The 27,372-nt window shown below is 41.4% G+C and overlaps 2 protein-coding genes across 7 annotated transcripts in view; both read left to right on the top strand.

The window, feature by feature from the left end:
• The window catches only part of LOC106572666 (extended synaptotagmin-1), a 47,239-nt gene extending 28,526 nt beyond the window's left edge, over nt 1-18,713 (top strand). For 2 of the 3 annotated variants that reach the window (XM_045696304.1, XM_045696305.1), the window contains 16 exons: nt 1,047-1,187; nt 2,914-3,072; nt 3,247-3,423; nt 3,617-3,699; nt 3,783-3,831; nt 4,173-4,262; nt 4,842-4,937; nt 5,125-5,196; nt 5,480-5,566; nt 5,793-5,939; nt 7,035-7,174; nt 10,870-11,043; nt 13,047-13,184; nt 15,675-15,780; nt 16,968-17,017; nt 17,106-18,713. In XM_045696304.1, coding sequence (XP_045552260.1) covers nt 1,047-1,187; nt 2,914-3,072; nt 3,247-3,423; nt 3,617-3,699; nt 3,783-3,831; nt 4,173-4,262; nt 4,842-4,937; nt 5,125-5,196; nt 5,480-5,566; nt 5,793-5,939; nt 7,035-7,174; nt 10,870-11,043; nt 13,047-13,184; nt 15,675-15,780; nt 16,968-17,017; nt 17,106-17,133 — 1,737 coding nt within the window. In that variant the 3' untranslated portion in view covers nt 17,134-18,713. The remainder of the gene's footprint in view (nt 1-1,046; nt 1,188-2,913; nt 3,073-3,246; nt 3,424-3,616; nt 3,700-3,782; nt 3,832-4,172; nt 4,263-4,841; nt 4,938-5,124; nt 5,197-5,479; nt 5,567-5,792; nt 5,940-7,034; nt 7,175-10,869; nt 11,044-13,046; nt 13,185-15,674; nt 15,781-16,967; nt 17,018-17,105) is intronic. The other variant, XM_014147039.2, reaches the window with a different exon arrangement.
• Nucleotides 18,714-19,177: 464 nt separating this feature from the next.
• Nucleotides 19,178-27,372, top strand: part of LOC106592748 (formin-like protein 3) — a 119,749-nt gene continuing 111,554 nt past the window's right edge. For 2 of the 4 annotated variants that reach the window (XM_045696307.1, XM_045696308.1), the window contains exon 1: nt 19,178-19,886. In XM_045696307.1, the coding sequence (XP_045552263.1) occupies nt 19,770-19,886 (117 nt within the window). In that variant the 5' untranslated portion in view covers nt 19,178-19,769. The remainder of the gene's footprint in view (nt 19,887-27,372) is intronic. The other 2 variants (XM_045696309.1, XM_045696306.1) reach the window with 1 other exon arrangement.

Below are 27,372 nucleotides of genomic sequence, written 5' to 3'. Positions count from 1 at the left end.
CCCCCTCACCTCCCCCTTCACCTCCACCTCTACCTCTTCCCCCTCCCCCTCATCTTCCCCTTCACCTCCCCTTCACCTCCCTTTCTTCCCATCCCTTCCCCTTCACCCTCTCCTCTTCCCCCTCCCCCTCATCTTTCCCTTCACCCTCCTCCTCCTCCACCTCTTCCTCCTCCTCCACCTCTTCCCCTTCATCCTCCACCTCTTCACCCTCCTCCACCTCTTCCTCCTCCTCCACCTCTTCCTCCTCCCCCACCTCTTCCTCCCCCTTCACCTCTTCCTCCTCCTCCACCTCTTCCCCTTCATCCTCCACCTCTTCACCCTCCTCCACCTCTTCCTCCTCCTCCACCTCTTCCTCCTCCCCCACCTCTTCCTCCCCCCTTCACCTCTTCCTCCTCCCCCACCTCTTCCTCCCCCTTCACCTCTTCCTCCTCCTCCACCTCTTCCCCTTCATCCTCCACCTCTTCACCCTCCTCCACCTCTTCCTCCTCCTCCACCTCTTCCTCCTCCCCCACCTCTTCCTCCCCCTTCACTTCTTCACCCTCCTCCACCTCTTCCACTTCACCCTTCACCCTCCACCTCTTCCTCTTCGCCTTCAGCCTCTTCCTCCTCCCCCTCCTGTCCTCGCTCCTCCTCCACCTCCTCCCCCTCCTCTCCTCCTCCTTCCCCTCCTGTCCTCCCTCCTCCTGCTCCTTCTCCTCCTCCTCCCCCTCCTCTCCTCCTCCTCCCCCTCCTGTCCTCCCTACTCCTCCTTCTCCCCCTCCTCTCCTCCTCCTCCCCCTCCTGTCCTCCCTCCCCCTGCTCCTCCTCCTCCCCCTCCTCTCCTCCTCCTCCACCTCCTCCCCCTCCTCTCCTCCTCCTCCCCCTCCTGTCCTCCCTCCGCCTCCTCCACCTCCTCCCCCTCCTCTCCTCCTCCTCCCCCTCCTGTCCTCCCTCCGCCTGCTCCTCCTCCTCCCCCTCCTCTCCTCCTCCTCCCCCTCCTGTCCTCCCTCCCCCTGCTCCTCCTCCTCCCCCTCCTGTCCTCCCTCCTCCTCCTCCCTCTCTCCCAGGTGAAGGATGATGACCGGGCCCTGTCTCTTGGCAGTCTGTCCATCCCACTGACCCGTCTGCTGGCTAGTCCTGACCTCAGCATGGATCAGTGGTTCCAGCTGGACAACTCTGGCCGCATCTATATCAATGCTGTTCTGAGGGTGGGACCCCCCCCCCCCACACACACACACACACATACACACACACACATGCAGGCATGCACGGAAGCACTGATGCGCGCACAAAAAACACCCACAGTTGCATATAGAATGCAAACACACACCTGCATGCATGGAGACACACACAGAAACACAGAGATACAGAACACACAGACACACACAGAGATACAGAACACACAGACACACACAGAGATACAGAACACACAGACACACACAGAAACACAGAGATACAGAACACACAGACACACACAGACACACAGAGATACAGAACACACAGACACACACAGAACACAGAGATACAGAACACACAGACACACACAGAGATACAGAACACACAGACACACACAGAGATACAGAACACACAGACACACACAGAAACACAGAGATACAGAACACACAGACACACACAGAACACAGAGATACAGAACACACAGACACACACAGAACACAGAGATACAGAACACACAGACACACACAGAGATACAGAACACACAGACACACACAGACACACACAGAGATACAGAACACACAGACACACACAGAACACAGAGATACAGAACACACAGACACACACAGAGATACAGAACACACAGACACACACAGAAACACAGAGATACAGAACACACAGACACACACAGAGATACAGAACACACAGACACACACAGAGATACAGAACACACAGACACACACAGAAACACAGAGATACAGAACACACAGACACACACAGAACACAGAGATACAGAACACAGAACACAGAGATACAGAACACACAGACACACACAGAGATACAGAACACACAGACACACACAGAGATACAGAACACACAGACACACACAGAGATACAGAACACACAGACACACACAGAAACACAGAGATACAGAACACACAGACACACACAGAGATACAGAACACACAGACACACACAGAGATACAGAACACACAGACACACACAGAGATACAGAACACACAGACACACACAGAGATACAGAACACACAGACACACACAGAGATACAGAACACACAGACACACACAGAGATACAGAACACACAGACACACACAGAAACACAGAGATACAGAACACACAGACACACACAGAACACAGAGATACAGAACACACAGACACACACAGAGATACAGAACACACAGACACACACAGACACACACAGAGATACAGAACACACAGACACACACAGAACACAGAGATACAGAACACACAGACACACACAGAAACACAGAGATACAGAACACACAGACACACACAGAACACAGAGACAGAACACACAGACACACACAGAGATACAGAACACACAGACACACACAGAGATACAGAACACACAGACACACACAGAGATACAGAACACACAGACACACACAGAGATACAGAACACACAGACACACACAGAGATACAGAACACACAGACACACACAGAAACACAGAGATACAGAACACACAGACACACACAGAGATACAGAACACACAGACACAAACAGAGATACAGAACACACAGACACACACAGAGATACAGAACACACAGACACACACAGAGATACAGAACACACAGACACACACAGAGATGCAGAACACACAGACACACACAGAGATACAGAACACACAGACATGCACAGGCACACGGTTATGGCATAACCTGTCCTAATGTTTTTGGTTCTGACTAAGCATCTCCCTCTCTTCTCTCTCCTGTGTTATAGGTTCTGTATTTAAATGAGGATGCCTCTCTTACCAGTCCTGTATCTCCTCACCCCCCAAGCCCAGGGGCAGGCCTAGCCCCCGGGGAAGTGGGTGGAGCCCCCATACCTGAACCCACACGACCCCAACAGACCACCCCTGACTCGGACTTTGCTAGTGAGGTGAGTCCGCTAACAGACACACACGCACACACACTCTCTCGCGCCCCTCTCTCTCTCTGCTCCTCTCACTGTATGGTGTGCTGCATATCCACCTGGCGGAGGCCAGTAACCTGATAGCCAAGGATAAGTTATTGTATAGTGTACTCTCTCTCTACCCATCCCTCCCCTCTCTAGGGTGTGCTGCGTATCCACCTGGTGGAGGCCAGTAACCTGATAGCCATGGATAACTTCATAGGGGGCATGGTGAAGGGGAAGAGTGACCCCTACGTCAAGATCAGGGTGGCAGGAGTCACCTTCCGCAGCCACACCATCAAAGAGAACCTGAACCCCTACTGGAACGAACTCTACGAGGTAGAATAAACAGCAGGAATATATGAAGTAGCTGTGCTGGATATCCACAGTATGTTCAGTACATGGTGTCTCCGGACACTGCAGATCCATGCTCTCATACTGGAAACAATGAGGGGATTATTCATTCATTAATGCAGAATTTAGACCTATTAAAGATCGTTGTGGAAAACGTCAAGCACCTCTGTGTCCTCAGATCATCTTAACCCAGCTGCCTGGTCAGGAGATCCAGTTTGAGCTGTTTGATAAAGATCTGGACCAGGATGACTTCTTGGGGAGGTGAGGTTCTGACCAGATAACATGGTGTCTCAAAACAAGTCAGAATCATTCAGCTGAATACATTTATGTTTTGTTTTTTACAGGTTCAAGTTAAACCTGCAAGACATCATCAGCCCACAGTTCACTGATGAGGTAACATCTAACTATTCACTATAAGTGATTGTTTTTCTGACAGATTTAGCTGTGTTTTCTGTATGGCCAGTGGTAGAGCTATGCCTCCAAAATGTCTCTCTCGCATTATTGTAATGGTACTCTGATAATCTGATGGTACTCTGATAATCTGATGGTACTCTGGTAATCTGATGGTACTCTGATAATCTGATGGTACTCTGGTAATCTGATGGTACTCTGGTAATCTGGTGGTACTCTGGTAATCTGGTGGTACTCTGGTAATCTGGTGGTACTCTGATAATCTGATGGTACTCTGGTAATCTGATGGTACTCTGGTAATAATGTGTCTGTTTCTATCACAGTGGTACACTCTGAATGATGCGAAGTCAGGTCGGGTTCACCTGGTCATGGAGTGGCTCCCCATGGTCTCAGAGTCCGCCAGACTAAATCAGGTTAGCTTCCCCTGTTCTCTTCCTCGCTTTCTCCCTCTCTCTCTCTCCCCCTCTCTCTCTTTCTCTCTCCCCCTCTATCTCCCTTTCTCTCTCTCTCCCTCCCCCTCTCTCTCTCCCCCCTCCCCCTCTCTCTCTTTCTCTCTCCCTCCCTCCCCCTCTCTCTTATTTTCTCCCTTTCCCTCCCTCTTTTCCCCATACTCTTTCCCTCTGTCTGTCTTTCTTCCTCCCCCTCTTTCTCTCTCTCTCCCCTCTCCCTCCCCCTCTCCCTCCCCCTTTCTCTCTCCCTCCCTCTTCTCTCCCTCCCCTCTCTCTTTCTATCTCCCTCCCCCTCTCTCTCATGTTCTCCCTTTCCCTCCCTCTTTTCCCCATACTCTTTCTCTCCCCCTCTCCCTCTCTCTCTCTCTTTCTCCATATCTCTCATTTTCTCCCTTTCCCTCCATACTCTTTCTTTCCCTCCCCTTCTTGTTTCCCTCCATCTCCCTCTCTCTCACACTCTCCCTCTCTGTAATCTCTCTACATTCCTTTCTCTGCTGTACCAGAATCTGGTTCTAACAGTGTATTATAATTCTGAACCTCCAGATCCTGCAGTACCAGGCCCAGCAGCAGTACCAGAACAAGGCAGTGCCGTCGGCTGCTGTGTTGTTTGTGTACCTGGAGAGAGCCCACGGCCTGCCGGTGAGACCTGGCGCCTGCTGCCCTGCTGTGTTGACATACAGTTGTTGTTGATGTTGTTGTTGATGTTGTCAGTGGTCATATACATCATGGGTTTTGGTCCAATAACTATAAATAGACATTTCAGGATTGGTTTGTATATTTACTGATGTTGATTCTATTGCAGCCCTCTAATTTATTTGATCCACAGTTGAAGAAGAATGGAAAGGAGCCAAAAGTTGGGGTAGAGATTTCGCTGAGGGCCATGTCATACAAGACCAAGGTAAGCGTATCTTATAGACGGCTTGGTTGTTTAGCAACAAAAGTGAAACAAGCCAACTAGGATTCCCACATGGCAGCTTCTTGTCATTGTTGCTAGTAATCTGGCCATCCAGAATCACAACAACTCATGGACTTCTGCCACATTGAAGCGTGCACATCATTTTGGTGACGTTGTCAGCTAAGCCATCTATATTTCTCTTGACTCCATGTCTATTTACAGATATGCTTACTAGAGAATACAAAAGGAAGTATGGACAATTATTCCATCCATCTCTTTTTCAAAGGTGTGTGAGCGCTCTACGTCTCCTCGGTGGGATGAAGCTTTCCACTTCCTGGTTCGTGACCCTAAAGAGGAACTCCTTATAGTGAAGGTGAGTGAAGGGTCCACCAGGATTGAAAAGTATACATTTGTTTTACTGTATGAATGTCTTGGCTTAAGAATGATTTACTCTTGCTGCTGATAATAGTGTTAACACATTTTCATAGATTGCTTACACATATTGATATGCCATTCAAACCTGGGAGACAATGTGTTAGCAGTGGAATAACAACATTACGGTGCCCTATGTTGTCTCTGATCACTGTGTGTGTGTGTAGCTGTCCCACAGCTGGGGCCAGGCCATGGGCACTGTGGTGTTGCCCCTGAGAGAGGTGCTCTCAGAGCAGGGCCTGGTGCTGGACCGATGGCTGAGTCTGGACGGGGCCCTCCCAGAGAGCCAGATTCTACTGAGGGCCACACTCAAGGTTAACTCATAATACAGACACACACACTCTGTACCAAACCACTGTCCAGACCTGGGTTCAAATAGTTTTTTTATTCTTCCAAATACTGTATCTGTGCTAGATTGAGCTTGTCTGACACAGTGGAACAGTGAAGTGTAAACTCTGCCCATCAGGCTCAATCAAATGCTAAAAGTATTTGAAAGAAAACAAGTACTGCTAAACAAGTGTCACACATGTTTCGCAGGTGTTATTGCGGGTGTAGATGTTATTGCGGGTGCAGATGTTATTGCGGGTGTAGATGTTATTGCGGGTGTAGATGTTATTGCGGGTGTAGATGTTATTGCGGGTGCAGATGTTATTGCGGGTGCAGACGTTATTGCGGGTGCAGACGTTATTGCGGGTGCAGACGTTATTGCGGGTGCAGACGTTATTGCGGGTGTAGACGTTATTGCGGGTGTAGCGAAATGCTTGTAGTGACTATTTGAACCCAGCTCTGCATTCAAATGAACTCAGATTTTTTGTTGTTGTTGCAGTAAAGCTATTTAAGGTTGAGTTTATTCTTCAATATGCATACCTGCCAAGAACTATACACAAACACAAACACTCTCTATACCAGTGTTTCCCAACTCCGGTCCTCGAGTACCCCCAAAAATACATATTTGTGTTGTGGCCCTGGACAAGCACACCTGATTTTACTAGTCAACTAATCACCAAGCCCTTGTCAAGTTGAATCAGGTGTTTTTGTCCGGGGCTACAACAAAAATGTGTATTGTTGGGGGTACTCGAGGAGCGGAGTTGGGAAACACTGTACCAAACAAACTCACTACTGCCATATGATTTTCATACTCTGTACTAAACTCAACACTATCCCATGACTATTCCTCCAAAACAACACGATTTAATTTGCTCTGAACACCCTCTTTCTACATTGTCATCATGTGAACTCTTAATACCTTCCATCCTGATAAGCATTTTACTGTCACGCGTTTCTTACTCATAAATGTTATATTGTATCTGTTTTTTAAGTGTGTCGTGACTGTGTGTGAAATAACCTTTAAATGGAATGAACTGAAGCTTGAAACTTGAGTGGAATGTGAAATGCACTTTGTCCTGCAGATGTTGAACACCCAGCTGGCAGTGTGTCCTAGTGGTGTGTCCAGTGATGCTACTGGGAAGGGCAGTGAGGACAGAGACCATGTCATCCACAGACGGGACACTGAACCAAACCTACGACACAGATCACCGCTCTCTCAATTGTGAGTCATTCTGAAGCTCACACTCGCATCAATGCCCCATTGTGTTCCGGTCACAGTACAGTAAAGCACATTACAGTAAAGCAGATTATAGTACAGCACATTACAGCACATTACAGAACAGTACATTACAATACAGCACATTATAGTACAGCACATTACAGAACAGTACATTACAATACAGCACATTATAGTACAGTACATTACAATACAGCACATTATAGTACAGCACATTACAGAACAGTACATTACAATACAGCACATTATAGTACAGCACATTACAGAACAGAACAGTACATTACAATACAGCACATTATAGTACAGCACATTACAGAACAGTACATTACAATACAGCACATTATAGTACAGCACATTACAGAACAGTACATTACAATACAGCACATTATAGTACAGCACATTACAGAACAGTACATTACAATACAGCACATTATAGTACAGCACATAACAGAACAGTACATTACAATACAGCACATTATAGTACAGCACATTACAGAACAGTACATTACAATACAGCACATTATAGTACAGCACATTACAGAACAGTACATTACAATACAGCACATTATAGTACAGCACATTACAGAACAGTACATTACAATACAGCACATTATAGTACAGCACATTACAGAACAGAACAGTACATTACAATACAGCACATTATAGTACAGCACATTACAGAACAGTACATTACAATACAGCACATTATAGTACAGCACATTACAGAACAGAACAGTACATTACAACACAGCACATTACAGCACAGTACATTACAGTACAGCACATTTCCGCACAGCACATTACAGCACATTACAGCACAGCACGTTACAGCACATTACAGTACAGCACATTACAGTACATTACAGTACAGCACATTACAGCACAGCACAGCACATTACAGTACAGCACATTACAGCACAGCACATTACAGCACAGCACATTACAGCACAGCACAGTACAGCACATTACAGTACAGCACATTACAGTACAGCACATTACAGTACAGTACAGCACAGTACAGTACAGCACAGCACAGTACAACACAGCACAGCACAGCACAGTACAGCACAGCACATTACAGCACAGCACAGTACAGCACAGCACATTACAGTACAGCACATTACAGTACAGCACATTACAGTACAGCACATTACAGTACAGCACAGTACAGCACAGTACAGCACAGCACAGTACAGCACAGCACAGTACATTACAGCACAGTACAGCACAGTACATTACAGTACAGCACATTACAGTACAGCACATTACAGTACAGCACATTACAGTACAGTACATTACAGTACAGTACAGTACAGCACATTACAGTACAGTACAGCACAGTACAGTACAGTACATTACAGTACAGCACATTACAGTACAGCACATTACAGTACAGTACAGTAAGAACTGAGAAGTGATGTCCAACGGGCCTGCATGGCACACGTTGTTCTCACTGCAGTGTACTGTACTTCACCATAGAAATATCACATTTCTGTGTTTTAAAATGATCATGCTTCTAATCAAACATTATAAGAGTTGTTCCTGACCTCGTAAACTGACAAGGAACAACTCTGAGCCTAGTCATAATCAATGAGCAGGTTGATGTTTATTGGGATGAATCTTGTCCTGGAGGCAGAACTGAGCGATTTCCGCTAGATGGGCCAGCTGCAAAGTCGAAATTGGCTATATTGTAAAAATATATATAAGGTTAGGGTTAGGCATTAGGGTTAGCAGTGTGGTTAAGGTTAGGTTTAAAATCAGATTTTCTGACTTTGTGGCTGTGCCAGCTAGTGACCACTCTGCAGAGCTATCTCCAGAACAACATTCATGATGAGAAACATTAACCTGCAATGAATGAATACATGTATAATCCATGTAAACTGTAACCATCGGAGATTCTCAATTGGGCAAAAGTTAATCCTTCTTGTTTGTCCTCCTTTTATGCATTTCACCAAACAATTTCATACATATAAAATCAAAAATAATTTCTGATAGAAAATAAAATACAAAATAAGCACAGGATTCATTCATCGGTATCATCACAATCCAATTCCATTTATTCAATACAAAGGTTGGTTTGCTCATAGTTTTGTAGACTTTCCATTGGCGCCCAAAAACACAATCCACCATAGAAATAGGGAAGGGTGAATACAATAGAGGAATACAACTGATATGAATGTATAGGCCTACATCCACACCAAAGCAACTGATATGAATGTATAGGCCTACATCCACACCAAAGCAACTGATATGAATGTATAGGCCTACATCCACACCAAAGCAACTGATAAGAATGTATTGGCCTACATCCACACCAAAGCAACTGATATGAATGTATAGGCCTACATCCACACCAAAGCAACTGATATGAATGTATAGGCCTACATCCACACCAAAGCAACTGATAAGAATGTATTGGCCTACATCCACACCAAAGCAACTGATAAGAATGTATTGGCCTACATCCACACCAAAGCAACTGATAAGAATGTATTGGCCTACATCCACACCAAAGCAACTGAAATGAATGTATTGGCCTACATCCACACCAAAGCAACTGAAATGAATGTATTGGCCTACATCCACACCAAAGCAACTGATATGAATGTATTGGCCTACATCCACACCAAAGCAACTGATAAGAATGTATAGGCCTACATCCACACCAAAGCAACTGAAATGAATGTATTGGCCTACATCCACACCAAAGCAACTGATATGAATGTATAGGCCTACATCCACACCAAAGCAACTGATAAGAATGTATTGGCCTACATCCACACCAAAGCAACTGATAAGAATGTATTGGCCTACATCCACACCAAAGCAACTGATAAGAATGTATTGGCCTACATCCACACCAAAGCAACTGAAATGAATGTATTGGCCTACATCCACACCAAAGCAACTGATATGAATGTATTGGCCTACATCCACACCAAAGCAACTGATAAGAATGTATTGGCCTACATCCACACCAAAGCAACTGAAATGAATGTATTGGCCTACATCCACACCAAAGCAACTGATATGAATGTATTGGCCTACATCCACACCAAAGCAACTGATATGAATGTATAGGTCATGACTATATTATCAGATGTTCTGTACATATATTTGAGCATTTTATAATTGCTGTTCTGCTATAGATATGTTTCAACGCAGATCAAAAATTGATTGTACAGGATTGAGCGGAGGAGTACATTCTTTAAAAGAATTGTGCTATCTAGAACCTAAAAGGGTTCTTCGGCTGTCCACATAGTAGAACCATTTGAAGAACCTGTTTTGGTTCCAGGTATAACTCTTTGGGGTTCCATGTAGAACCCTTTCCACAGAGGGTTCTACATGGAACCCAAAAGGGTTCTATCTGGATTAAAATACAAACATTTAAAATCTGCCACACCCCCTTCGAATCAGCTGTTGTTTTCTCAGAGTAGAAAAGCATGCACATATTTGAAAAAAAATACGCTACTACATTTTATCTATAAAATGTCGAGCACAACTAGCTACATTTCTTTTTATCACTTTTCATATGTATTTTGGGATTCCTCCTCTGTAAACATCATTTGCCTGATGACACGCTAGTGGAGATGGAGAGTCTCATTTTATACAAGCACATTTGTTTCCACATTTCCTCTCCTCGCGCCCTCCCCTTGATTACTTCTGACCTTTTTCAAAAGGAGGCGAGGAGATGACGGAGGAGATGTGAGGAGTCGATTAAAACCAATTGAGATTCTCCCCCTGTCTATCTGTGTCTCCTCTCTCAGAGGTGGTCAGAGCCCTGGCCAGGTGAAGCTGCAAATTGGCTACTCAACACATGAGAACAGGCTGTTCATCACCGTCCTCTCCTGCAGGTCTGTCCTAAACTACAATACCCATAATGCACTGGATTGGCTGGGGGTTTACAGTACATTGCCATATAGCCCTATAGCCTCTATAAATCATATACAGTACCAGTCAAAAGTTTGGACACACCTACTCATTCCAGGGGTTTCTTTATTTTTACTATTTTCTAAATTGTAGAATAACAGTGAAGACAACAAAACTATGAAATAACACATATGGAATCATGTAGTAACCAAAAAAGTGTTAAACAAATCAAAATATATTTTATATTGGAGATTCTTCAAAGTAGCCATCCTTTGCACACTCTTGGCATTCTCTCAACCAGTTTCACGAGGTAATCACCTGGAATGCATTTCAATTAACAGGTGTACCTTGTTAAAATGGAATTTATGGAATTTCTTTCCACCTTTATTTAACTAGGCAAGTCAGTTAAGAACAAATTCTTATTTTCAATGACAGCCTAGGAACAGTGGGTAAACTGCCTTGTTCAGGGGCAGAATGACAGATTTTCACTTTGTCAGCTCGGGGATTCGATCTTGCAACCTTTTGGTTACTAGTCCAACGCTCTAACCACTAGGCTACCTGCTGCCCGTTCTTAAGGTGTTTGAGCCAATCAGTTGTGTTGTGACAAGGTAGTGGTGGTATACAGAAGATAGCCCTATTTGGTAAAATACCAAATCCATATTATGGCAAGAACAGTGCAGTCAGAAAAACCATCAAGCATTATGCTGAAACGGGCTCTCATGAGGACTGCCACAGGAAAGGAAGACCCAGAGTTACCTCTGTTGCAGAGGATAAGTTCATTACAGTTACCAGCCTCAGAAATTGCAGGCCAAATAAATGCAAATAAAGTAACAGACACATCTCAACATCATCTGTTCAGAGGAGACTGCGTGAATCAGGCCTTCATGGTCAAATTGCTGCAAAGAAACCACTACTAAAGGACACCAATAAGAAGAAAAGACTTGCTTGGGCCAAGAAACATGAGCAATCGGCATTAGACTGGTGGAAATCTGTCCTTTGGTCTGATGAGTCCAAATTTGAGATTTTTGGTCCCAACCGGCATGTCTTTGTGAGACACAGAGTAGGTGAACAGATGATCGCTGCATGTGTGATTCCCACCGTGAAACATGGAGGAGGAGGTGTGATGGTGTGGAGGTGCTTTGCTGGTGACACTGTCAGTGATTTATTAGAATTCAAGGCACACTTAACCAGCATGGCAATCACAGCATTCTGCAGCGATACGCCATCCCATCTGGTTTGCGCTTAGTGGAACTATCATTTGTTTTTCAACAGGACAATGACCCAAAACACACCTCCAGGCTGTGCAAGGGCTATTTAATCAAGAAGGAGAGTGATGGAGTGCTGCATCAGATGACCTGGCCTCTGCAATCACCCGACCTCAACCCAATTGAGATGGTTTGGGATGAGTTGGACCGCAGAGTGAAGGAAAAGCAGCCAACAAGTGCTCAGCATATGTGGTAACTCCTTCAAGACTGTTGGAAAAGCATTCCTCATGAAGCTGGTTGAGAGAATGCCAAGAGTGAGCAAAGCTGTCACCAAGGCAAAGGGTGGCTACTTTGAAGAATCTTAAATATAAATATATTTTGACTTGTTTAACACTTTTTTGGTTACTACATGATTCCATGTGTTATTTCATAGTTTGATGTCTTCACTATTATTCTACAATGTGGAAAATCGTAAAAAATTAAGAAAAAGCCTTGAATGAGTAGGTGTCAAAACTTTTGACTGGTACTGTACATATTTGTTCGTTCATGTTGTATTGTTTTTTAATGTAATGTAAATGCATTCAGAATATTTGGGAATGTGAACCCATTGTTATATTGTATTTGAATGAATACATAAATATTCTTTAAAAAAAGAGAAAAAAGTTAGCCCCATAAGACTGTTTCAATGGGCTATTGTTTGTCTACTTCCAGTATGCGATCATTGTGGTTCCTGTACCCAGTGTATGACACAGTTTGTCACCCAGTTCTCTGTTTACCTCTAGAGGCCTGCCAGCTTGTGGGTCTGCTAAGGACAGCTCCGACCCATATGTCTCGTTTATCCTTCTGCCGGACAAGAACAGGACCACCAAGAGAAAGACCATCACCAAGAAGAGAGACCTCAACCCAGAGTTTAACGAGAGGTGAGATGGGAGTTGAGACTAGAGAGAGGGAATGTGTAGGGACAGGAGATTAGAGACAGGAGGAGACACCAGCAGACTAGAGAGAGGGAATGTGTAGGGACAGGAGATTAGAGACAGGAGGAGACACCAGCAGACTAGAGAGAGGGAATGTGTAGGGACAGGAGATTAGAGACAGGAGGAGACACCAGCAGACTAGAGAGAGGGAATGTGTAGGGACAGGAGATTAGAGACAGGAGGAGACACCAGCAGACTAGAGAGAGGGAATGTGTAAGGACAGGAGGTTAGAGACAGGAGGAGACACCAGCAGACTAGAGAGAGGGAATGTGTAGGGACAGGAGATTAGAGACAGGAGGAGACACCAGCAGACTAGAGAGAGGGAATGTGTAGGGACAGGAGATTAGAGACAGGAGGAGACACCAGCAGACTAGAGAGAGGGAATGTGTAAGGACAGGAGGTTTTGCAGACCATGTAACTCTGGGCCCTAGTTATACCATAGTTAGTTTTGTGTAATATTAATATCTGATACTGTTTGCTAGCTTTTTGTATGTCAAAAGTCCTAGCCCTATGTATCAAGCTATCAGCTATACAGTAGTTAGTTATGTGTTATTACTAGCTCTGACTTTGCTGATAGCTACTTTATTGAGGAAAAGGGTACTTACTATGACTGAGATATGTGCTTGTCCCACCTAGCTATCTTAAGACGAATGCACTAACTGTAAGACACTCTGGATAAGAGCGTCTCTAGATGACTAAAATGTGATAATACTATGTGTAGTAGTTATGTATAGTAATACTATGTGTAGTAGTTGTGTATAGTAATACTATGTGTAGTAGTTATGTATAGTAGTACTATGGGAACTAGTTGTGTAATACTATAGGTAATAGTAATGTGTAATAATACTATGTGTAATAGTTGTGTAAGAGGTGTGTAATAGTGGTGTGTAATAATACTATGGGTAATAATGTGTAATAATACTATGGGTAATAGTAATGTGTAATGGTTCTGTGTAATAGTTATATGTAATAATACTATGGGTAATAGTAATGTGTAATAATACTATGGGTAATAGTAATGTGTAATAATACTATGGGTAATAGTAATGTGTAATAATACTACGGGTAATAGTAATGTGTAATAATACTATGGGTAGTAGTTATGTGTAATAATACTATGGGTGATAGTAATGTGTAATGGTTCTGTGTAATAGTTATATGTAATAATACTATGGGTAATAGTAATGTGTAATAATACTATGGGTAATAGTAATGTGTAATAATACTATGGGTAATAGTTATGTGTAATAATACTATGGGTAATAGTCATGTGTAATAATACTATGGGTAATAGTCATGTGTAATGGTTCTGTGTAATAGTTATGTGTAATAATACTGTGTAATAGTTGTGTAATAATACTGTGTAATAGTTGTGTAATAATACTGTGTAATAGTTATGTGTAATAATACTGTGTAATAGTTATGTGTAATAATACTGTGTAATAGTTATGTGTAATAATACTATGCATAATAGTTATGTGTAATAATACTATGTATAATAGTTATGTGTAATAATACTATGTATAATAGTTATGTGTAATAATACTATGGGTAATAGTTATGTGTAATAATACCATGGGTAATAGTAATGTGTAATAATACTATGGGTAATAGTAATGTGTAATAATACTATGGGTAATAGTTATGTGTAATAATACTATGGGTAATAGTTATGTGTAATAATACTATGGGTAATAGTAATGTGTAATAATACTATGGGTAATAGTAATGTGTAATAATACTATGGGTAATAGTAATGTGTACTAATACTATGGGTAATAGTAATGTGTACTAATACTATGGGTAATAGTAATGTGTACTAATACTATGGGTAATAGTAATGTGTACTAATACTATGGGTAATAGTAATGTGTAATAATACTATGGGTAATAGTAATGTGTAATAATACTATGGGTAATAGTAATGTGTAATAATACTATGGGTAATAGTAATGTGTAATAATACTATGGGTAATAGTAATGTGTAATAATACTATGGGTAATAGTAATGTGTAGTAATACTATGGGTAATAGTAATGTGTAGTAATACTATGGGTAATAGTAATGTGTAGTAATACTATGGGTAATAGTAATGTGTACTAATACTATGGGTAATAGTAATGTGTAGTAATACTATGGGTAATAGTAATGTGTAATAATACTATGGGTAATAGTAATGTGTACTAATACTATGGGTAATAGTAATGTGTAATAATACTATGGGTAATAGTAATGTGTAATAATACTATGGGTAATAGTAATGTGTAATAATACTATGGGTAATAGTTATGTGTAATAATACTATGGGTAATAGTAATGTGTAATAATACTATGGGTAATAGTTATGTGTAATAATACTATGGGTAATAGTTATGTGTAATACCGGTTATTTCATATATTCGTATCTGGCGTTGTATGTCTTATTATTTTGTGCAGGTTTGACTTTGACTTCACTCTGGAGGAGTGCATGCAGAGAAGACTTGACCTGACTGTCAAAAACAGCGTATCCTTCATGAGCAGGGAGAGAGAGCTCATTGGAAAGGTATTATTTGTGTAAAATCCTTAAATATACAGTACCAATCAAAAGTTTGGACACACCTACTCATTCAAGGGTTTTTCTGCATTGTACAATAATAGTGAAGACATCAAAACTATGAAATAACACATATGGAATCATGTAGTAACCAAAAAAGTGTTATATTATATATTGTAGAATCTTCCAAGTAGCCACCCTTTGCCTTGATGACGGCTTTGCACACTCTTGGCATTATCTCAACCAGCTTCACCTGGAATGTTTTTCCAACATTCTTGAAGGAGTTCCCACGTAGACTGAGCACTTGTTGGCTGCTTTTCCTTCACTCTGCGGTCCAACTGGCCCAAGCAAGTCTCTTCTTCTTATTGATGTCCTTTAGTAGTGGTTTCTTTGCAGCAATTCAACCACGAAGGCCTGATTCACACAGTCTCCTCTGAACAGTTGATGTTGAGATGTGTCTGTTACTTGAACTCTGTGAAGCATTTATTTGGGTTTAAATTTCTGAGGCTGGTAACTGTAATGAACTTATCCTCTGCAGCAGAGGTAACTCTGGGTCTTCCATTCCTGTGGCAGTCCTCATGAGAGCCAGTTTCATCATAGTGCTTGATGGTTTTTGTGACTGCACTTGAAGAAACCTTCAAAGTTCTTGAAATGTTCCAGATTGACTGACCTTCATGTCTTTAAGTAATGATGGACTGTTGTTTCTCTTTGCTTATTTGAGCTGTTCTTGCCATAATATGGACTTGGTCTTTTACCAAATAGGGCTACCTTCTGTATACCACCCTACCTTGTCACAGCACAACTGATTGGCTCAAACACATGAAGAAGGAAAGAATTTCCACAAAGTAACTTTTAACAAGGCACACCTGTTAATTGAAATGCATTCCAGAGTGTGCAAATCTGTCAACAAGGCAAAGGGTGGCCACTTTGAATAATCTCAAATATACAATCTATTTTGATTTGTTTAACACTTATTTTGGGTACTACATTATTCCATGTGTGTTATTGCATAGTTTTGATGTCTTCCCTGTTATTCTACAATGTAGAAAATTGTAAAAATAAAAACCTGGAATGAGTAGGCGTGTCCCAACTTTTGCCTGGTACTGTATTTTCTCTAATTATTTATCCCATTTAATCCTTCTAATGTAATATGGACTTCTCCAAGTGAGGTGAACTGTTTTTGTCGTTCTGTTTAGTTACAGCTAGATCTTGACCAGGTAGACCTGGAGAATGGCGACACACAATGGTAAGTGACTTCCCATGTGCTACCTCTTCTAAATTTGTTCATAGTCATTCCACATTACTTTGATTGATAAGATCTCCTACTTTCTCAGGTACGATTTAGTAGAGGAGACAAATTAGATGAGAGGATGGCCACACTTTCCTGCAGTGCAATGGTACTTTTACTGTTGCTTCTTCTGTATGGTTTATTTTATATTTTTATTCAGCTAATGCACAATGGGACCACCACTGAAGAATCGCTTATATTACCTATCATCCCAACAATATCACAATTTATCTGTGAATTGAATAATTACAAATGATAGATTTGCTTCGTCTTATTACCTACCGTCTTAGGTAGGCTCTGTAAGAAAGAATTCCTAAATTCTAGAATTCCTAATTCGAGTCTGAAAAAGTGTTCTTTAGAATCTTTTGTCTGAGTAGATATTTGATATGAAGGCAACTATATCGCTCCTAAAGGAATCTATCTTGAAAAGCACAAAGTATTTTATCAACCCCATAGTTCAGAAAATGCAGCAAAAATTCGGAACATTTTAAACCTTCAGGTATTTTGAGTTGTTCTCATCACTTTAGTTCTTATTTACTACAAAAGTAATTGTTCTCAGAGGGTACTTTCTTACTTTGTTGCATTGTTTCATTTGTTTTATTGCAAAACTATATCAACCATCTTGAGATGAGTGTTAATTGAGACCAAGTCCCAACATACTGAGTAACGGGTACCGGTAGATATCATGATGAGGCTGCTGAAATGTTACCCTGTAGTTTCAGAGCGTTTATGTGCCATCATGGATGTTTACAATCCTGAAGTTATTACTTTTATCTTTGTTAAAAAAACTTTTATTTAATCAATGCTTTTGTTAGTGTTTTTGTGTTTCTAATTGTGCCTTCTATATTCCAACACGGTGTCATTTCTGAGAAGATTGAGAATGTTTATGATCTACTGATTGCGTTCATTCTGTTCCAAATGAAGAAGTTTTGTATGTTTTATCAGATGTATTTAAAAGCTGATTTTATAATTCAGGAAAAGTGTTAGGAAATGACCCAGACATCACATTTGCCACTGAAAACACACAGTAATGCACAGTCTGAATCACTGTGCTTTTATTTGATAAAGAGAACATTATATGTGTAGAAGTTAAATATGTAGCTATATCATGAATGTGTATGTTCACAATCCAAGACAGCATTGTGTCATATACAGTATGTTTGTGTGTAATTGAATGTATTTGTATGTTTGTTGTGCCAGTAGTGGCCTGAGTTCTGCAATACGTCAGTCAATCAGTCATGTTACAAGTTGTGTGTTACAAAACACAAAGTCTTAGACAAAATACACCCAAAGGGCCGGATTCCTAGACACATATGAAGCCTTTTCGTGGACTAAGAAGCATGTTCAATGGAGATTTAATGGAGAGTGCTGTTTAGTCCAGGACTGGACTTAATTTGTGTCCAGGTCACCTGCGAAAGAAGTGAGCTAATTTTGTGGCAGGGAAATGTTCTTCCCCCACTGTCATCTCACTGACAAGGCTTGAAACATTTATTAAAATACTTGAAAGTTTGTTGGCAAATTAAAAGAAAAAAGTATTAAACATGTTGTATAAGAGAGAGACGTAGAGAGAGAACAGCTTCTGCGCTTTCACACATGCATAACAATCGCCACATGTCTGTCGTCGCACTTTCATTAAACGTTTGCACATTCAAAATCCCAGTCTGTTGGTCTTCTTTATGCTGGGCGACAAAACAAATGTCAACTTTTTAAAATCTTCTGATAAATCAAGATGATCCCAATCTTCCCTCGTCCTGTACTCACCTCTTCTGACAGACATCGCCTTCGTACCAAATGACACCCTATTCCCCATATAACCATATACAGCACTACTATTGACCAGAGCCCTATGGGAATAGGGTGCCATTTGTAACGCAATAAATATCTCATTATAACATTAGCGGAAATATTGTATACCCCTTGTAGACTAGACTGAAGACTTATTGGCGTCAAGCGATAAATACATTGTGTATGTGATGTATGCATATTGTTGGCGCTGTAGTCATGATTACTGAACTTCCAGTGTCTAACCACCAGGTGGCAATAAAGTGCTGATACCAAATCTACCCATAGACCCTGCTACATATCTCAACTATAACAGATGTGAGTGAGAAGCAGAGAGAGAGAGAGCGTGATTGAAAAGCCAACGGATCAATAGAGAGGGCTTTCCTTTGAAGAAAGAGGCGGGGAAATGGCAGAAACCCTGCCTTCTGAGTGGAAGCAACATCGAAGAGTCTTCCAGTCAGGATCCCACAACGATAATGAATGGAAAGGCATCGTAGCCAAGAAAATTCAGCTCAGCAACTAAATAGCCTTGCTTTTGGTTGGATTATTATTGAAAGAAGAATTCACAGAAAGAAATGGAAATGGATTGGCCGGGTAAATCGGAGACCATTCTTTGGAACAGAAAACAATTGTATCCTCATTGTTGCTGTTGAGATGATGTTCCGTTTAGAGTAAATTACGTATTAGTGTTCTTTACAAATGCAAAAGTAGCAGTTATTTTTAATTGAGGCAGAATGAAACTGGTGCGGTGTAAAACTTTTGATTTAAACTGAAACGTTTGAAACAGAAGTGGCTGTGATTTGGAATAACGCACTGGTGCATTTTGGAGGAACAGAGTGAACTTTCCACTTTTGTAAAAACTCTGGAATAACGTCGTAAGAAGGAACTTAATTCATTTTACTTAAAGGATATATTACTTATTTTAACCATGGGGAATATTGAGAGTGTGGATGGACAGTCGGACAATATGAAGCATCATATAATGCCGTTGAAAGTGCCCATTCCTGACCAGTCGGAGTTGGAGGAGAGATTTGCTTTAGTTTTGGTAAGTGACTGTTGCCTCAGATAAATGTTTGAATTGGAATGGCTTCTGGGTTTGGTTTCCTGTGTTCCAGACTGTCACAGAGGGGCCATATCAAACTTCAAAAGCGCACAATTAACATAAAAAACATGAGGCTACCTACTGATCTGTCATGCTGACGTGATACAGTGCAGACCATTTATCATGAGTACAGACCATATTACCTACCATATGGTAGGCTTTAAGAGGATGTGTGACGTTTTCCTTTAAATTAGTGGCCTAAAGTTTATTTTGATTAGGTGAAACAGCTCACACAAGCAACACTTCTTTTTGAATTAAGATATTCCTTTTATCATATGGATCAGTTGTTTGGGTACCCCCAACAGGTCTCTAACATCAGTAACACAGGGAAAACAAACAATGTATCTAACACAAATGGTTAATCAAGACAATATTTCTCAGGCTAGTGCACTGTGGTCTACAGTAAGACAGTGGATCTGTTTATATAGTCTCGTGTGTCCTTGTGGAAAGAAATAGGTCATTATAATAGTGAGCAAAACTAAACTATCCCACTTTTCCTTTATTCCGCTCTAATGATATAGTTGCTGATAGTGGTATTCTAAATTGGCAGACCCATTCTGTCCCACCCCCATCTGCTTTCTGTTTCTCCCCCTCTCGCTCCTGCGGTTCTTTTGTTTCCAAAAAGTCAGCTCGAGGCTTTGGGCTAATTTACTGAAGTCTAGTGCCTTGTGCAAGAATTGGCTCATTTTCAGAGTAACATTTCACTTTTATTATCAAACCTTTAATGACATGTATATGGCCCAAATTCTCGTTATGGAATTCCCTTTTTTGAATTTAAAATTTATGCACAGTCGCTTTCAGATCATTCGCTGACAGCTTCCAACAACAACATTTTCTGAATTCCCCTAAAACTCCCACACCCGTGAGATCGTACAAGAGAACCACCCAATCTCCTCTATTGCTCTGCTCACCATCTTCACATGGTTCACCATCCATCTTGGCATGGCCCACCATCTTGGCATGGCCCACCATCTTGGCATGGCCCACCATCTTGGCATAGCTCACCATCTTGGCATGGCTCACCATCTTGGCATGGCTCACCATCTTGGCATGGCTCACCATCTTGCCATGGCTCACCATCTTGGCATGGCTCACCATCTTGCCATGGCTCACCATCTTGCCATGGCTCACCATCTTGGCCCATCTGCAGGCTTGAGTTGTGCTGGGGCTTTGTGATGCTGTGTAGCCTACACAATCAAAACACACTTTACCCATTCAGCGACACAGTTTAAGTGTCAAGTGTGTCTGTCATCCTAATGAACCCTAAAAAAGAAGTTGGTGGACATAGTTTTTATTGGAATGGAATACCTTGGATTCCAGAAGATAGTAGACACCCGGTGATGGATAGTATAGCACAATAATCCCTGTAATGTCAATTAGGAAATAGTGGGCTATATGCCTTCATTATGGTTGATAATATATTTAGAATGACTTTAACACATTTTAATCATAATAACATTTGTTATTGTGACAAACTCTCACCACCATTGGAATATTTTCCTACATAGCTGTGTCAATAGCATAGTTATGGGCAGTGGTTATGCAAATTATATCTTATTCTTACATTTGAAAGCAAAGTTCCTTATCATTCTTTCAAAACAAACTGTCCTCAAACCACATCTCTCCAAACCACCAATTTAAGAATCCAAACAAAAAAATACTAATTCTCTTCATTCCGCCATGAATCAAAGCATTGTTTCTGAGCCAGTATGGCTTCTGCTGACCATGTCAGTAAGTACTGTTAAACCTCTACAAATGTGTTTTCGCACAAGTGTTTGTCCAGTGTTTCCCGCTTATATGATCAACCTCACCACATCACACCACACCCAGCCTGAGTTTAGCGTCTGTGTGTGGACTTTACAGTAACATTATTGGCATGTCCCAGAAACACTGCAGCTGGTATCTTCTTGGTATGACGCTCTACTCTACTCTACTCTACTCTACCATGATACTCTTACAGCTAATTACTGAACCAATCAACATCTCTCCTGAGAATGCCTGTCTCTTTTATATACTGTACTCTGTAACTGTATCATTCCACCTATAGGGACATGAATGTCTCTTCAAGACTCTCTGTTACACTATATACAGTGCATTCAGAAAGTATTCAGACCCCTTCACCTTTTCCACATTCGTTATCCTTTATGGGCTACGCGGGACGAATTCGTCCCACCTACGTAACAGCCACTTGAAGCCTGTGGCGCGATTTTCAAAACCTTAAAAATCCTATTACTTCAATTTCTCAAACATATGACTAGTTTACAGCTATTTAAAGACAAGACTCTCGTTAATCTAACCACACTGTCCGATTTCAAAAAGGCTTTACAACGAAAGCAAAACATTAGATTATGTCAGCAGAGTACCAAGCCAGAAATAATCAGACACCCATTTTTCAAGCTAGCATATAATGTCACAAAAACCCAGAAGACAGCTAAATGCAACACTAACCTTTGAGGATCTTCATCAGATGACAACCCTAGGACATTATGTTATACAATACATGCATGTTTTGTTCAATCAAGTTCATATTTATATCAAAAACCCGCTTTTTACATTAGCATGTGACGTTCAGAACTAGCATACCCCCCGCAAACTTCCGGGGAATTCGCTAACATTTTACTAAATTACTCACGATAAACGTTCACAAAAAGCATAATTATTTTAAGAATTATAGATACAGACCTCCTCAATGCACTCGATATGTCCGATTTTAAAATAGCTTTTTGGTGAAAGCACATTTTGCAATATTCTAAGTACATAGCCCAGGCATCACGGGCTAGCTATTTAGACACCCGGCAAGTTTAGCACTCACCATAATCATATTTACTATTATAAAAGTTTGATTACCTTTTATTGTCTTCGTCAGAATGCACTCCCAGGACTGCTACTTCAATAACAAATGTTGGTTTGGTCCAAAATAATCCATCGTTATATCCGAATAGCGGCGTTTTGTTCGTATGCGTTCCAGACACTATCCGAAATGGTAAAGAAGGGTCGTGCGCATGGCGCAATTCGTGACAAGAAAAATTCTAAATATTCCATTACCGTACTCGAAGCATGTCAACCGCTGTTTAAAATCAATTTTTATGCCATTTTTCTCGTGAGAAAAGCGATAATATTCCGACCGGGAATCTCCTTTTCGGCAAACAGAGGAAAAAATCACAAAGACGGGGGCGGTCAGGTCACGCGCCTAAGCCCAGAGTCCCTTGATCGGCCACTTGAGAAAATGTGTTACAGCCTGGGGCTGGGATGACGACATTCAGGTTTTTCCCGGGCTCTGAGCGCCTATGGACGACGTAGGAAGTGTCACGTTAGAGCAGAGATCCTTAGTAAAAGATAGAGATGGCAAAGAAGTTCCAGAAATGGTCAGACAGGCCACTTCCTGTAAAGGAATCTCTCAGGTTTTGACCTGCCATTTGAGTTCTGTTATACTCACAGACACCATTCAAACAGTTTTAGAAACTTTAGGGTGTTTTCCATCCATATGTAATAAGTATATGCATATTCTAGTTACTGGGTAGGAGTGGTAACCAGATTAAATCGGGTACGTTTTTTATCCAGCCGTGTCAATACTGCCCCCTAGCCCTAACAGGTTATGTTACAGCCTTATTCTAAAATGGATTAAGTCGTTTTCCCCCCTCATCAATCTACACACAATACCCCATAATGACAAAGCAAAAACATGTTTTTATACAGTACCAGTCAAAAGTTTAGACACACCGAATCATTCAGTTTTTTTCCTTTATTTTTACTATTTTCTACATTGTAGAATAATAGTGAAGACATCACAACAATTAAATAACACATATGGGATCATGTAGTAACCAAAAAAGTGTTAAACAAATCAAAATCTATTTTATATTGTAGATTCTTCAAAGTAGCCACCCTTTGCCTTGAGGACAGCTTTGCACACTCTTGGGATTCGGCTGTGACGTAACAAGATGTGGAAAAAGTCAAGGGGTCTGAATACTTTCCATAGGCACTGTATACTATGCAGCCTCTACTACAGTCTGTGAGTAGTGTAGTAGAGGCTGCATAGTATGCGTAATGATAACTTGGCTATATACATGGGGTACCAGTACTGGGTGTGCAGGGGTACGAGGTCATTGAGGTACATAGAGTATGTACAGTACCAGTCAACATTTTGGACACATCTACTCATTCCAGGGTTTTTCTTTATTTTACTATTTTCTACATTGTAGAAAACTATGAAATAACACATATGGAATCATGTAGAAACCAAAAAAGTGTTAAACAAATCAAAATATATTTTATATTTGAGATTCTTCAAAGTAGCCACCCTTTGCCTTGATGACAGCTTTAGCAGTCTTATGGCTTGGGGGTAGAAGCTGTTCAGGTTCCTGTTGGCTCCAGATTTGCCTTGCGTTGGTACCGCTTGCCGTGCGGTAGCAGAGACTACAGTCTAGTCTTTGACAATTTTTAGAGCCTTCCTCTGACACCGCCTGGTATAGAGGTCCAGTGATGTTCTGGGCCGTACGCACTGCTCTCTGTAGTGCCTTTCGGTCAGATGCCAAGCAGTTGCCGTACCAAGGTGTGATGCAACCAGTCAAGATGCTCTCAGGTGCAGCTGTAGATCTTTTTGAGGATCTGAAGACCCATGCCAAATCTTTTTAGCCTCCGGAAGGGGAAGAGGCATTGCTGTGCCCTCTTCATGACTGTGTTGGTTTGTGTGGACCTTGATAGATCCTTAGTGATGTGAACAAGCTCTCGACCCGCTCCACTACAGCCCCGTCGATGTGAATGGGGCCGGGTTCGGCCCTCCGTTTCCTGTAGTCCACTATCAGCTCCTTTGTTTTGCTGACGTTAAAGGAGAGGTTGTTGTCCTGGCACCACACTGCCAGGTCTCTGACCTCCTCCCTGTAGGCTTTCTCATTGTTGTTGGTGATCAGGCCTACCACCGTCGTCTATACAAATATCCCACTTTTAATGACTTTTCCCTGCTTTTCTATGTTATCCCCATCGCATCCCTGCACTTGTTGACTGCTGTGCTGAAGTCTCAGCTCCCAGCTATTATGACAAACTATTATATCAAATACCCAAATATTTCACATCATCACCCCACATAGAGGACTGCCTGCAGGAGCCAGTGGGGGGTAATCAAAGGCCAAGCTCAGCTAGAAGCTGTTCTCACTTAGGCATGGCTGGTGGAGGTCATGCAGAAACAGTTAGAAGCAGTTGCTTTTAGACATATTTTCCAGAGGGCAAAGCACTGCAGCAGGGGGCATGTTATGTGTCCTCTCATGGCCTTTGGTTAGAAACTTGAGTTCTTAAAGGGAAATTCCACGGTAACAGAATTATGCTTTGACTCAGTTTCTTTCACATTAAAATGTGTGCCAAACAAAAACCATTGATTTCAAAGTTTAGCAAACCATACAACTCTATGCACAAGGACTATCTTTAACAATTTCCACTGAACATTTTACAAAAAGTAATTTAGTAGAAGAATTGTGCAGGTGCAAACAGTGGTAACGGAATTACAGTAAAATCTACCTCCGTTTTTTTATGCGACCACATTCTCCAAAAACGCTGTTAAATATCTACTCCGAATTAAGATTAAAAGATGTCATATTTTTTTTATTGTTGAACTGCAATAAGTGAAGTGGATTTACACCCGGTAACGGAATTCCATCATGGGTCCCTGATCTGTACTACACAGAAACACATAATTATAGATATGAATTTCCATCTCCTCATGTTTCACAAGTTTGGACATCACAGAGCAGCACAGCAGAGCAGAGTAGGATAGAGTGCAGTAGAGCACAGTACAGTACAGTGAAGTAGAGTGTAGTTCAATACAGTAGAGTACAGTATAATATACTGGACTGTACTCTACTCTACTTTTCTTTACTGTATTGTAATTTACTGTACTGTATTGCATTCTACTGTACTGTATTGTATTGTACAGTACTCTACTGTGCTCTACTCACTGTACTGTACTCAATACTGTATTGTACTCTACTCACTGTACTGTACTCAGTACTGTATTGTACTCTACTCACTGTACTGTACTCAGTACTGCATTGTATTGTACTCTACTCACTGTACTGTACTCAGTATTGTATTGTACTCTACTCACTGTACTGTTCTCAGTACTGTATTGTGATGTACTCAGTACTGTATTGTATTGTACTCTACTCACTGTACTGTACTCAGTATTGTATTGTACTCTACTCACTGTACTGTACTCAGTATTGTATTGTACTCTACTCACTGTACTGTTCTCAGTACTGTATTGTGCTGTACTCAGTACTGTATTGTATTGTACTCTACTCACTGTACTGTAGCCAGTATTGTACTGTACTCTACTCTGCACTACTCGCTGTATTGTAATGTGCCATCCAAACTTGTGAAACATACGTCTATGACAGTTTGTCACAAGAGACTAAGTGATATGTAACAGGTTGAATTGGATAACACATGGACAAATACACCAATAATAGATAGATAGTTTATTATTATCTACTACTGTCGTAACTTGAAGGATAGCTTTTCATCCTCCCTGTCATCACCACAAGACACTTCCTTGACTTTGTGTCTCGTTGCGAGACAGACAACATGTTTTAGTGCTGTTATGGTTACAGTGGTCTGTGCGGGCTGCTACCTCTGTTGAGGAGGTAAAGAGACTTCAAAGCTCCAGGTTGTCAGGAAGAGAGGGAGACGCGCACACACACACACACGCATCAACACACACGCACACACACACACACACACACACACACACACACACACACACACACACACACACACACACACACACACACCATCTTGAAGTTGGAGGTAGTCAGGAAGAGAGGGTCATGGCTTGGCTAGCTGGCCATGATTAGAGTTCAGATCACACCAGGGGTTTTCTTCCCAGAGGGAATGGGACTATACTCTAAAAACAATCTCACTCTGTTTGATACAATAGATGAGGGAAAACATTTATAGTCTTCATAAGATGGGGGAAAATGTTTCTATTGGTCATAAGATGGGGGAAAATGTTTCTATTGGTCATAAGATGGGGGAAAATGTTTCTATTGGTCATAAAATGGGGGGAAACGTTTCTATTGGTCATAAGATGGGGGAAAAGGTTTCTATTGGTCATAAAATGGGGGAAAACATTTATATTGGTCATAAGATGGGGGAAAATGTTTCTATTGGTCATAAGATGGGGGGAAACATTTCTATTGGTCATAAGATGGGGGAAAATGTTTCTATTGGTCATAAGATGGGGGGAAACATTTCTATTGGTCATAAGGTGGGGTAAAACATTTATATTGGTCATAAGATGGGGTAAAACGTTTCTATTGGTCATATTTTCATTGAATAAAAAATTGTCTCAATTTTGTTACAAGATGAATGGTAGAATTTTCTAAGGAAATAAACAAATCAGCATAAGAGCTATTTCATAACTGTTTTCCATAAATGG

This window comes from Salmo salar, chromosome ssa15 (assembly GCF_905237065.1).
Source record: "Salmo salar chromosome ssa15, Ssal_v3.1, whole genome shotgun sequence".
Taxonomy (NCBI): domain Eukaryota; kingdom Metazoa; phylum Chordata; class Actinopteri; order Salmoniformes; family Salmonidae; genus Salmo; species Salmo salar.
The sequence above is the reverse complement of the archived record's forward strand: the minus strand, read 5'-3'. Positions and strand labels throughout refer to the sequence as shown.